Genomic DNA, 13,853 nt, shown 5'->3' on the forward strand with positions numbered 1-13,853 from the left:
AAATTCCATCATATTAGGCAAATTTAGCTTTTGTACAAATTGTTTCATGCGTCAAATTTTGTTTAACTAATGATACGTGTTACATTCTTCATTTGAAGACATGCCAACTCCTCCCTGTTTTCCGCAGGGGAGAGGTGTTGTGGTTCGAATTGCTGCAATGACGACTGAGTCAGTTTACAGTTTTCTTCAATGTCAGTCGTCTGGCCTGGACTCACTGCTTGGTGTGTCACCATATCAATGATTGTGGAGGGCCTTTTTGTTGCTTAGGAAACATCATAAAGTCATCCAAGATGCTGGAAGAGGCTCATAAGCTCATTGCTCTGTTTGTATTTTTTTTTTTCCAAAGAAGATTGTCTTAATTAAGTGGTAATTTAATCTATGATATTGTATCTGGCCTAATCCTGGTTGCAAAATTTGTTGTGGGGATAATTTTATAAACCTCCCTTTAGGTTTCTGACAATTTTGCGTAGCACCCCTGATATTTTAAGTGCTGTAATAATGTAAACCCCTATCACAATAAATGATATTAAAAGGTTGTAGGAAATGTAGCTTACCCTTTTGAGCCAGACACGAAAATGAGTTATATTTTTGACCCAAAACTGGGCATTTAAATGTTTCAAAATTTGGAAAAAGAAATGGCCCTGCCAGTACAACACCGTTAAGTCCCTGCTTAGAGACAATCAAGAAGAAGGCTGCAATCCTGCTCAGAGAACATGCATGCACCGTTAAGTCCCTGAACACAAGGGACTCATGTACTGAAGTTTGATCTTTTTCAGCGCAACGAGAACATCTTGTATGCTACTTCTCTCTCTTGGGGACTCCATCGTGCAGCCCAGAGCCACTTTCATGATTGAGGCTATGCAGCTTAGCTTTTCACCAATGCATTCATCACTTTCCTTTAGCAAATTAGCATCTATCACAAGAGCTAATCCATCAGGCATTGAATTAGCCACCCAGCTCTTCAGGCTCAATTTTTCACCAAACATTTCACTGTTGGGATTTGTTCTCGTGAAGACTTCCATTATCATGATTCCAAAACTGTAGATGTCGCATTTTGCTGATACCAATCCTTGCAACCCATACTCTGTAAGACGCATATAAATTCATCATGTGTTGTAAAATTGATTGTATATTTATAATATGGAACTTGTGACTAAAACAACTGGGGAAATAGTAATTTAGCTGTGTTGGAAAATTCTTCACCTGGTGCGAGATAGCCAAGTGTGGCTAGTGTTTCGGTGTATGTGATGCTGTTCTCCTCGCCCAACAACTTTGTAAGGCCAAAATCACTTAGATGGGCAACCATGTCTTGATCCAACAGCACATTACTTGGCTTCAGATCACAGTGAATTACTGGAGTTGAATACTCACAGTGGAGATATTGCAATGCGCATGCCACATCAATCAATATATCCAATCTTTGCATCAGATCGGAAAAATAGTTGTGCGAATATAACCACTTCTCAAGACTCCCATTAGGCATGAACTCAAGCACTAATGCCTTAAAGTCAGGGGTAGAGCAGCTACTAATGACTCTTGTGAGGTTTCGATGGCGAAGATTGCGCAACACCTCACATTCTACATCAAAACTCTTGAACGCTCCATCGACTTGTAAATTGAACACTTTAACAGCCACAGCCCTTCCATCATCAAGAGTACCTCTGTAAACAGATCCAAAGCTTCCAGCCCCCAACAAATTGCTTTCATTGTACCCATTAGTTGCTTGTAGTAGTTCAAAATATGAAATTCTTTCTGGCATTGCAACTAAGGATAAATCTGCTCCACTGGAAAATACATCTTTCTTTCGATATCTCAGGTAAACAAATCCAAAGGACAAGGCTCCCACTGCTATTATCACCCCCAGTAGAATATAAATCATTCGACGCACTCTTTTTGTTCTTGATCTGTGAGCTGAAATAGTTGGACATGGGGGCACATGAAACCTTCGAGCTCCACAGAGGGCCTGATTTGAAGTGAAGGATTCGGCAGTGCAGTTTGTAAATGGCCCTTTGGATGGAATTTCACCACTTAAATTGTTAAAAGAGAGATTGATATATTTGAGATGCCGAAGGTTCTCCATTGACATTGGAATTGATCCAGAGAGAAAGTTATGTGATAGATCCAATGACTCCAAGCTTAACATCTTGCCAATCGATTCTGGGATTGATCCTTGCAATCTGTTGTGTGCTAGAGAAAGATTTTGCAGGGTCTGCATATCTCCAATTGAGTCAGGAATGCCACCTGAGAATTGATTGGTTGACAAATCTACCCAATTTGCCATCTTCATATTCGTAATAGCATACGGCAAAGATCCACTCAGCAGATTTGAGGAGAGGTCAAGCTCCAAGAGATCTTTTAGGTTCCATATTTCCTCAGGTGGAGCAGAATATAGTCTGTTGTGACTTAGGTTGAGATGCCTCAGGGAAGTAAGATTTCCGAAGCACTTTGGAATTGAGGCCATAAATTGATTTTGTCCAAGGTTCATTGTATCCAAGTTGTGGAGAGCACAGAGCAAATGCAGGGGGACTCTGCTAATTAGTTTGTTCATACTGAGATCCATGTATTGAAGCTTTTGCAAATCTTTTATTGTAGCTGGCAACGACCCATTTAGCTTATTGTTTGATAGGTCTAATAGGATCAAACTTCTCAAGTTTCCAATTCCATCAGGAATGCTACCTTTTATTTTACAATTCGCTGCATTTAGTTCTTCAAGGGAAGTTGAAAGATTACTGACCGAGTCTGGAATGATCCCATTCAATGGATTGCCATCCAAAGACAATGCTACCAAATATTGGCATTTTGCCAATGAAGTGATGAAGCTCAGCTCTGGAGATGAGGAGTCGCTCACTAAAAGGTTGACGTTTAGATTCAGCCGTTCAAGGAACCTCAGGTCTCCCATGGAAGTGGGAATTGGACCCGTGAACTTGTTAAGACCAAATTCTATGTCACGGAGATTAGAAGAATTTGAGATTGAACTAGGTAATGCTCCAGAAAAGTAATTAATGTCCAGATAAAGCGCTTCTAGACTGGGAAGCCTACAATCGAATGTTGATGGAAGATTGCCTGAAAGTTGATTTTGCGCAACTGACATAACACTCAACTTTGAGAGGTTGAAGATCTCTATTGGTATGGAACCAGTTAAGCTATTGGATTCCATGTCGAGTTGTTGGAGAAAGTACCAGTTACCAATCTCTCGTGGCATTACACCTGTCAGAATAATATTGACCACATATATTAAACCATATAAGTCTCTAATTTCTGCCATTAAAAAAATTGTCTTACCCGTTAAGTTGTTGGATGCAAAATTTTGTATTTTAATCATAGTTGAATTACCAATCTCTTTTGGAATTTGGCCTGCAAAAATGAAATGGAATAAATATCAAGAAGTTGAGATATTTGATGGGCATTTTGAAGAAAAGTAAATGAGAAAATTAATTAATGGGCCAAAAGCGGAAAATTGGCCACATCCCGGCACCCCTCAACATTTTGAAATTTGCTCGTTTTGGAATTAAAAAAAGACATTTTAAAGTAAATGCATGTGAAAATTAACTTTATTTTCAATTTTTTTTCCTATTATGTAGAGCCCTAAGAAAATATAAATATGTTTTCACCATTAACTTGTCCTTCAGGACCATATTCTTATCTACAGCATATATCCCTTGTCTTCGTAGCTGTAAAGGAAACAAAAATTCTGAAAATCTTTGGTAACAATTCTTTCCTTGAGGCAGCATTTTGAGAATTCATTCGGCAGAAAACAATCTTCAGATCTAAATTTTTCTTTTATCTTTTGCCGTTTGAGTTGGAATCTGGAAAGATAGAGTAAAAATTGTGCAAGACATGTGCTATTTGGCTTTGTCCATATATGGTGAAAGAATTAATTAGCAAGGGTCTTACCTTCTAAATAGTTGTGACCCAAGTACAGCTCCTCAAGCTTCTTCAGTGCTCCAATTTCTTTTGGTATGGAACCTCCAAATTCGTTGGAAGACAAAGACAGCACCCGAAGTTCTGAACATTGAGCTAAATTACTTGATGGTAATTGACCATTTAACTTGTTAAATGATAGGGAAAGGAAACTCAGTCCAGGAAGATGGTAGCACATGTCACTTGGAAGAACTCCCGATAGGCCATTATTTCTAAGGTTAATCACTTGCAGGGAGGAAATATTGAAAATCCCCGTGGGAATGTTTCCTTGCAGAAGGCTGTACGAAAGACTTATCTCCTCCAGCTTTGACATGTTCGCGATGGAAGAAGGGATTAGACCAGTGAAACTATTGTTTCTAAGATTCAAGTGACGAAGCTGATGAAATGAACCAATCCACCAGGGTAACTCTCCTTTGAGATTGTTGATGGCTAGATTAAGTACTTTCAATCGGCGCAAACGAGCAATTTCATGCGGCATCTCTCCATGGAAGTTGTTCGCACTCATGTCAAGAGAAACAAGAAATGATAGATTTCCCAGTTGTGGAGGTAAGGTGCCGGAAAGATTCATATTTGAAATGTCCAAGGCAGTCACTCTACGATGCCGAGAGCCACAAGTGACTCCAATCCAATCGCAGACCGAAGAGCTGACAGACCAGTTTTTGGCCAAGATTTGTAGAGGGTCAACCGAAATGTGAGCTCTCAAGGCAAGAAGAGATGACTGATCAGTGGTAACATTGGTCGGGAACATGGCGAAGGAAGCTGAAAGAAAGCATAGCAACACAAGTAGTCCAAGTGGGAAAAGGTTGTGAAATTTCTCCATGGCTAATGATTGCTATATGATGGGTGAGGAGTCGCAATATATAGCGGTCTCAGTAATATTATGACTAATGTTTGTTAATTTGATTTCTGTTTTCAGATTAAGTTCCAATTGACCAGTGATGTAATTGTGATGCTGATTGGAATTCTTTTGACTACTATTCTAGGGAATTTTACAGTCAAGTTATGACCATTTGCTTTTTGTAAAGAGGAGAATTTATTTAGTTTCCACTTTGGGGGTGCCATAGCCCAAAAAGAGAGGGAAGCGAAAGAGAAAGCAAAAATGGGAAATTCTTTATTTAATCCCTTAACTTTTGTGTTAATTCCAAATCTTGCTATCAACTAAAAATTCTTAATTAAACAAAGGCTTTTATATTGTAGGTTCATTTCAAATTTATTAAAATATTAACGTAGCACTATTATGAGTATATATATTCTATTGGAGCGTCTAAACCAATGCTTTTCTGCACTTAAATAAACAAAGTTTAATAACTATAATAAATGGTAAAATTAAACTCAAACCCAAACCTATGTCTACACAAAACAGCAAATTAGATGATGCCCCCCAAAAAAAAAAAATGATGCCCATTCGTGGAAATAATGAAATGTAATTAGTTAACCACATACTACACAATAAATGCCAATCCTAGTATCAAGGAAATTACTGTAATTTTCGCGGCCATTTTTCAGATTATTTATTACTATGCCTTCATGAAAAAAAAAACCTTTTTTTTTTCTTTTTAAGTATCTTTTGCTTTCCGGAGATGTCAGAGTTTGGGGAAAATTTCTCACTGGAACATTTTTGAAGTCTTCATAGGTGTTGCTCCAGAAACCAATCTCGTTGTTCATAAGTCTTCTTTCAAATTATGATTAATTTTTTTGGATGCCAGGAACACAAAAATAAAGAGCAACATGTAACTCTATCATTCGCACTGTGAAAAAGTGACATCTCACATCTTATGCACTTTCTGAAAAATCTAACGCCTTAATTAGTGTATTGGGCACTCATTAATCAAACAAAGAAAAGTAAACTTGAAAAAAATCGTTGACGCAAATTAGTCAGTTAAAAAACTTCATGGAACGGCACTGGGAATTCCAGATTCATTGCAATCCAATCAAGGCATCTTTCTTGAAACCTTGGTGGGAATCTTGTTAGAATCTAAAGACCCATGATCAAAACTAATTCGCCAAAGTTCAAGGATTAATCAAAATCATGAGTTTTCACATTTGGACGTTAAACAGTATTTTAAAAAAAATTTGGTCGAAGGCCTCCAGCTAAATTCCTAAGTTTGAACAATCTTGAAAAGTACAGAATTTCTAATAAAAATGAAGAGCCATCAAGCAGTAGTCATGACTTATGGTCGAAACTCTTCAAGGGACAGAGTCTTTATCCTTCATTTGATAATTTTCTAACGCGTGGGAAGACTGGGAAAATTCCATACTGGGACTCTGGTGAGTTGACCTTACCAAGTCTTAGTCTTATGCAAGAAAAAAAATTGATTGTTCCTCAACTATTCTGAACAGAAAATTTGTGACTTATGCATCTTCAACTCATTCGTGCAGGAAACGCAAGAAAATTAAGGATGGTTCAGCCCCACACATGCAAGAATAATGGGTTAATAACGTTGGTGAGGTACACGAAATCAGGAAGCCAGAAAACAAGTAACATCACATTAGTACTACCTATCAATAGACATGACTTCTACTCATCCACATTAATTGGCAATTAAAAGATGAGAGATTTGTTGAAATCGTACAAATAGAAGCAGCTCAAATTATGAATTAGCAAATTTACTTAAAGAAAGTCTTCTATTAATTTGGAACAACCTGTAATTTCCTAGTGTTTTGTTGTTATTTTTTTTTGTACAGTAAAAATTGTCTCTGTATAACTACTAAACAAAGTACTCATTTCTCGTTTCAATTTATTCTTCTCAGACGTAGGCAAAATTTTGTTTACGCCAACATGTTTAGGAAAGCATTTGGTTACATTTTTTTAAATTTTGTTTAAATTTTTTTTATATGTAGTAACACAACACAACTAACCGATACTTACCAAAGCATTTAGTTATAGGGTTCTTTTTTTTTTTTTTTCTTTTTCCTCATAATATTACAACTAATTAAATGGTTGCATCAAGACAAGCACATTATAATTCAGCAGCTTGACAAACTGATTCCAAGTAGTAGGACAAATAATAACATAAAATTAAGACTAAACTTTCATTTAGTAACATTTGAATCCAAAAACCTCTTCTTCTTTTTTTGGGTCCTTCACTTTAATTGTTTTTACCACTAAATCAAGGTATCGCTGGCTTTCTTGTAACTAATAATAATAAAAATAGTTATTTGTCACCTTCAAATACTAAGTCTTGGTCATTTTGCAAGAAACTGAAGTGATGGTTCCTCGAATATTCTGAACGATGACTTTGTATAGAAATTTGTGATATAGAACTTCATCTCAACGTGCAGGAAAAGCTAGAAAATCAATGACGCCTTAACCCCACAAATGGAAGAATAATCGAATTTGTGATTAATAACGTTGGTGATATCACAAAAGAAAAAGTCAATACAATCAATTTGCAAGTAATAGATGAGAGATATGTATGCAAATCATCTTAATAGAAGAAGCCATATAATGAATTAGTGAATTTACCTAATGATAGGGTATAATTTGTTAGTAATTTTATTATTAATTTTCCCTTCTATCCCTGACAAATATTGTGTTGATTGCTGATATTTACTCATATTTGGTATTTGGAATCAATTTCAGAAGTGAAGCAAAAAAATTACCAAATGGAGGGACTTTTAGAGCATATTACTAAGAATCAATTCGGCAAGGCCTAGCCTTGGTAATTCATCTTCTCAATTTCGGTGGGGGCCCATGGAATAAAGACCACTAGTCATTTGGCCAAAAGGAGGAAATGTACAAAGCCTAAGAAACTAAGTAGAAATTCGGCAGACTTGTGCCAATTGGTGGGACCACAGACTAGAGAGCTTTAGTCAACTTCCTTTTATTTCTCTATAAGTAGAGAACGTACAGAGCAAGAGACGGCGGCTTTTAGCTTTTAGCTTTTACTTCAGTTCTTTTAGTTTTCCTTCTTTCTTTTTCTGACTGGCCTCTGACACACGCCAGGTGTTCGACAATATTTCTCAACGGGAAAAATATCACTTATTCCTTGCTTTTTAGTAAAAAAACGCAATGCCTTTGCAATCCATTTATTCGTGTGGTGATTTAATTATGCGGCGCGGCTAAGCCTTCCATCTAGTCAAGGATCAAATCGACGGCGCATTCCTGAAAATCTGTGAGATCTAACTAGTTTACACGCGTTCTTAATTTATTAATATTTGCACGTTGCCTGCTTGTATTTTCATGGGATTATTTTATTAATTGGATGTCAAGGGCCCGATGTTCAATGTGATTTATTAATCTCGTGCCAATTTAGTCAATTAAATCCGTAATTGTTTGATTGATTAATATTAGTGGCAACTGGTGTGTTTACACATTAGGGGAACGTGCAATCTAATTTAAATAACCTTCATAGCGTGTTATTGATTAGGGCTAGGTTTTTCTAGTTATTAATGCAATTGAAAAATTAATTCCTACGGTCGTACCTAGGAGTATTTTCTGGTTAGGGGTAATCAACGGTCGTACCTTAGTTATCAATAATTTAAGGAAAAATTGGTCGTTAGAGTTTATCGGCGATTATAACTAACCTATTAAGAACTTAAGAGAACCTCCCTTGCATCAATGATCGGATAAGTGGACTGTGCCTGAGTAGTTGCATCCTTAGCTAGAATTTATTTATTCTTGATTTAATCCCTGCTATATCTGTGCTAGTTAATTATTGTTTTTTTTTTGTTGAATTGTTCAACTGATTTTAGTTTCATTCTGGTGAAATCCCCCCTTACCAATTGGAATGTAAAAGAGACAAATATCCCCAGTCCCTGAGGAGACGACCCTACTTGCCACTGTCTACTATTCAGTAATTTTCGTCAACTAATTAATTCTGGTATATCGGATTAAACAAACTCTTCGAAAATAGGGTGATCAAGTAACACATTGCACACCTAGAGTCCCTGCTCCAGTATCTAGGATTAATTATTGACTGCTTTTAGTGGTAGTTAGGATTTTATTATTATTATTGCACAGGTTCGGCACCTGTCAATTTTTGGCGCCGTTGCCTGGGACGGGCGTTATTATCTGTCTCTTTTTAAATTCATTTTTGTTCTAATTTTCTGGTATTTTTCTAATGTATGCCTCGGTCCTCTCGTACAGGTGATTTGATTTTTGACCCTGAAGTAAAGAAGATCGCGCGTAGAACGAGGAAGGAAACCAGACAGCTCAGAAAGGAGCAGTCCAGTGCTGCATCTCAGAGACCTGAGCCGAGAGGTGAACCGACGGATTCGTTTGGTGACACTTCGACTGACTCTGATCAAGAGGAGGTTACCATGGCTAACGCACGAACACTAAGGGAGTTGGCTGCTCCTGATTTAAATCAGCAGCATTTATGCATTACTTTCCCGAATTTGAGTGATAACACTTCATTTGAATTGAAATCAGGTCTAATTCATCTTTTACCTTCTTTTCATGGTTTACCAGGTGAGGAGCCGTATAATCATCTGCAGGAGTTTGATGTCGTGTGCAATAGTATAAAGCCCCCGGGAATCACAGAAGAGCAGATAAAAATGAGGGCATTCCCCTTCTCTTTGAAAGATTCTGCGAAGGACTGGTTGTACTACCTGTCACCAGGGAGCATCATCACGTGGGACCAACTGAAGAAAAAATTTTTGGATAAGTATTTTCCTGTGTCCAGGGCTGCAAGTTTGAGGAAAGAAATTTGTGGGATCAAACAGTATCTACGGGAGTCACTCTATGAGTATTGGGAAAGGTTCAAAAACTTGTTGCACAAGTGTCCCCAGCACCAGATAAGTGAGCAGTTGCTCATTCAGTATTTTTACGAGGGACTCCTTTTCAGAGACAGGAGCATAATTGATGCTGCAAGTGGAGGGGCACTGGTGAACAAAACCACTCAGGAAGCACGGGAGTTAATAGAGGGGATGGCAGAAAATTCACAACAATTCGGTACGAGGGAGGATGTTCCAATACGCAAGGTGAATGAGGTAGAGACATCCTCTATCCAGCAGCAGCTAACTGAGTTGACTTCATTTGTGAGGCAACTGGCTGTAGGAAATGCATCGCAGGCTAAGGTGTGCGGGATTTGCACTGGTATGGGTCATTCTACAGACATGTGCCCAACAATTTTGGAAGAAAGTGCAGAGCAAGTGAACATGACTGGTCACGCGCCCGCGCCAAGAAGGCCCTATGACCCGTACTCGAATACGTACAATCCCGGTTGGAAGGATCACCCGAATTTCAGTTATGGAGGAAATAGGCAGCCCAACTTTGCATCGAACAGGCAGTCTAATTTCGTGCCAAATAAGCAACCAGGGTACCAGCAGCAATACCAACCCCGACCACCTCCGCCCCCAAGTTCTGGTCCATCTTTGGAGGAGATGATGAAACAAATGATGGCGACCATTACGCAAAATCAGCAAAGGACGGAGGCAACCATTACGCAAAATCAGCAAAGGACGGACTCCGAAATGCAGGACATAAGGAATCAGATAAGTCAAATAGCCACAACAATCAACCGCTTGGATTCCCAGAACCAAGGTAAATTGCCGTCTCAACCTGAATTAAATCCGAAGAACGTGAGCGCAATGATCCTAAGGAGCTGGAAGGAAATTCAGGGGCATGAACCTGTGATCCCTAAAGATAAGGATGAGGAAAAGATCGAAAATGAGCTTGAGAGGGAGGACAGCAATGGTGCAGACCCAAAGGTACTCCCAGACCCAGTAATTACAGTTAAAACTAACACACCTCCTTTCCCTAGCAGGTTGGAAAAATCGAAGAAGCAAGATAAAGAGAAGGAGATCTTGGAGGTTTTTCGCAAGGTTGAGATAAATATCCCCCTGTTAGACGCAATCAAACAAGTACCAAAATATGCCAAATTTCTAAGGGACTTGTGTGTCAACCGAAGGCGGTTGAGGGGGGATGAACGGGTTATTGTTGGAGAAAATGTGTCAGCGGTCCTGCAGAGGAAGCTTCCACCCAAGTGCGGGGACTCAGGTATGTTTACTATCCCCTGTAGGATAGGCAACACTGTGATTAGAAGGGTCATGTTGGATCTGGGAGTATCGATTAATGTCATGCCTAAATCTATCTATGCTTCTCTAAAACTTGGTCCATTAAAAGAAACTGGGATAATTATTCAATTAGCTGACCGAACCAATGCATACCCTGATGGGTTGGTTGAAGATGTGTTAGTGAAAGTTAATGACTTGGTGTTTCCAGCTAATTTTTATGTACTTGATATGGATGATGACCACTCACCCGATCCCCTCACCTTTGTTATTAGGTAGACCCTTTATGAGCACAGCACAAACGAAAATTGATGTTAACAGGGGCACCTTGTCTATGGAATTTGATAGGGAAATTGTGCATTTTAATATCTTTGATACCATGAAATACCCCTCAAACTCCAACTTCAGTTCTGTTTCCTCTGTGAGTGCTGTTGACCCTGCAGTGCAGGAAGTGTTTGAAACTGTTGGCAGGGATAAATTGGAGGTGGCTTTGACCAGGTACCTCGAGTTGGAGACAACTCCTGAAGTAGAGTGGAGTGAGGACCTAAAATACACATTAGGTGCATTACACTCACTGCCGACCACCACAAAAAGGTATGAAGTCTTACCTATTTTTATTCCCGAATCTCACCAGAGGGTCTTGCCATCTGTGGTGTAGGTACCTGTATTGGAGTTGAAACCTCTACCAGAGCACCTGAAGTATGCATATTTGGGTGACAACGAGACACACCCGGTGATTATCTCATCGGCACTGTCAAAAATTCAGGAGGAGAAACTGATCCGAGTCCTTAGAGAGCATAAAGAGGCAATAGATTGGACAATCGCAGACATAAAGGGGATCAGCCCGGCCGTCTGCGTGCACCGGATTAGACTTGAAGAGGATGCCAAACCTGTACGGCAGGCTCAAAGGAGGCTCAACCCCCTCATGATGGAAGTGGTAAAAAAAGAAATTTTGAAATTGCTAGATGTGGGGATTATTTTTGCAATATCAGATAGCCCTTGGGTGAGCCCGATCCAAGTAGTCCCAAAGAAGGCAGGGGTGACGGTAGAGGCCAACCAAACAGGTGAACTCGTGCCAATGCGCAAACCAACTGGATGGAGGCAGTGTATAGACTACCGTAGGCTAAACGCCGTCACTAAAAAGAACCATTTCCCTCTCCATTTCATTGACCAAATGGTTGAACGTTTAGTTGTAGGGTTTACTATTACTTTTTTGATGGATTTTCAGGATATTTCAGATAGCAATTGCACCAGAGGATCAAGAGAAGACAACCTTCACGTGCCCGTTCAGGACCTTTGCCTATAGACGAATGCCATTTGGATTATGCAATGCACCTGCAACATTCCAGAGGTGTATGGTAAGTATTTTTTCTGAATATGTGGAGAAAATTATTGAAGTTTTCATGGATGATTTCAGTGTGTATGGTGATAGTTTTGATACATGTCTCGATAACTTGAAATTGATCCTGATAAGGTGTATAGAGACTAATCTTGTGCTTAATTGGAAAAAGTGTCATTTTATGGTTGAGCACGGGATAGTCCTGGGTCATATTGTATCGTCTAAGGGCATAGAGGTTGACAAGGCTAAAATAGATATTATTTCTGCATTACCTTACCCCGTGAGTGTGCGGGAGGTGCGCTCTTTTCTGGGACATACAGGTTTCTATCGAAGGTTCATCAAGGATTTTTCAAAAATTGGAGCCTCATTGTTTCAACTTTTACAAAAGGATGTGACCTTTGAGTTCGATGAAAAGTGTGAGAAAGCTTTCAACAAGTTGAAAGAATTGTTGACCTCACCCCCAATCATCCAGCCCCCTGACTGGAGTCTACCATTTGAGATCATGTGCGATGCCAGTGATCATGCCGTGGGGACTGTGTTGGGGCAAAGAATCGGAAAAGCAGCTCACGTCATCTATTATGCGTCCCGAGCATTGAATGGAGCCCAACTGAATTACTCCACTACTGAGAAAGAGCTTCTTGCTGTTATTTTTGCTTTAGAAAAATTCAGGTCATATTTACTAAGTGCTAAAGTAATTGTATTTTCTGTCCACGCAGCATTAAGGTACCTAATGACCAAGAAAGATGCTAAACCGAGGCTCATCAGGTGGATATTGCTACTACAGGAATTTGACATTGAAATAAGGGACAAAAGAGGCTCAGAGAGTTTAGTAGCTGACCATCTGAGTCGTATACCAGTTGGGGAGGAAAACAAGCCGTTGAAGGATGCATTCCCTGAGGAGCATCTATTTTCTTTAAATTCTCAATTGCCTTGGTATGCTGATTTAGTCAATTATCTAGTAACAGGTAATTTTCCTGCAGGTTGGCCAAAATCGAAGAGAGACAAATTGAGGAGTGACGCAAAGTCCTACATCTGGGATGATCCCTACCTCTGGAAGCGTGGTGCCGACCAAATCATTCGTAGATGTGTAAGTCAAAATGAATTCCAATCTATTTTAGCTTATTGTCACTTTTTTGCATGTGGAGGTCACTTTGGACCAAAGAGGACTGCTCGTAAGGTTCTCGAGAGTGGTTTCTATTGGCCGACCCTCTTTAAGGATGCCTACTTATTTTGTAAGTCATGTGATAAGTGTCAACGAGTAGGTAATATTTCTCGTAGGGATCAAATGACCCTAACCCCTATGATTTTTGTTGAAATTTTTGATGTATGGGGAATTGATTTTATGGATCCTTTTCCTTCGTCTTTTGGTTTTTTGTATATATTGCTTGCCGTGAATTATGTCTCAAAATAGGTGGACGCAAGGGCCACCCGTACTAATGATTCCAAAGTAGTTGCAAAATTCGTCAAGTCTAACATCTTTGTTCGTTTTGGAATGTCGCGAGCAATTGTAAGTGATCGGGGTACCCATTTTTGCAACAAGACGATTGTTGCACTTTTTAGGAGGTATGGCGTTCTACATAAGGTTTCCACTTCCTACTATCCACAGACCAATGGCCAGGCTGAAGTCTCGAATAGG

At 39.2% G+C, this 13,853-nt stretch overlaps 2 protein-coding genes across 2 annotated transcripts; one reads left to right on the top strand and one right to left on the bottom strand.

Moving 5' to 3' along the window:
* Positions 1 to 591: 591 nt before the first annotated feature.
* Positions 592 to 4,741, bottom strand: LOC113783206 (probable LRR receptor-like serine/threonine-protein kinase At3g47570). The gene is made up of 3 exons (XM_027329279.1): positions 3,895 to 4,741; positions 1,204 to 3,207; positions 592 to 1,084 (listed from the first exon to the last, which is right to left on the bottom strand). Exons 1-3 carry the CDS (start codon positions 4,739 to 4,741, stop codon positions 726 to 728), a joined length of 3,210 nt encoding a protein of 1,069 aa, XP_027185080.1. The 3' UTR covers positions 592 to 725.
* Positions 4,742 to 8,988: 4,247 nt separating this feature from the next.
* Positions 8,989 to 11,157, top strand: LOC113783207. The gene has a single exon (XM_027329280.1). It carries the CDS (start codon positions 8,989 to 8,991, stop codon positions 11,155 to 11,157), a length of 2,169 nt encoding a protein of 722 aa, XP_027185081.1.
* Positions 11,158 to 13,853: the final 2,696 nt, after the last annotated feature.

The sequence above is a fragment of the Coffea eugenioides genome, chromosome 9 (assembly GCF_003713205.1).
Source record: "Coffea eugenioides isolate CCC68of chromosome 9, Ceug_1.0, whole genome shotgun sequence".
NCBI classification, from domain to species: domain Eukaryota; kingdom Viridiplantae; phylum Streptophyta; class Magnoliopsida; order Gentianales; family Rubiaceae; genus Coffea; species Coffea eugenioides.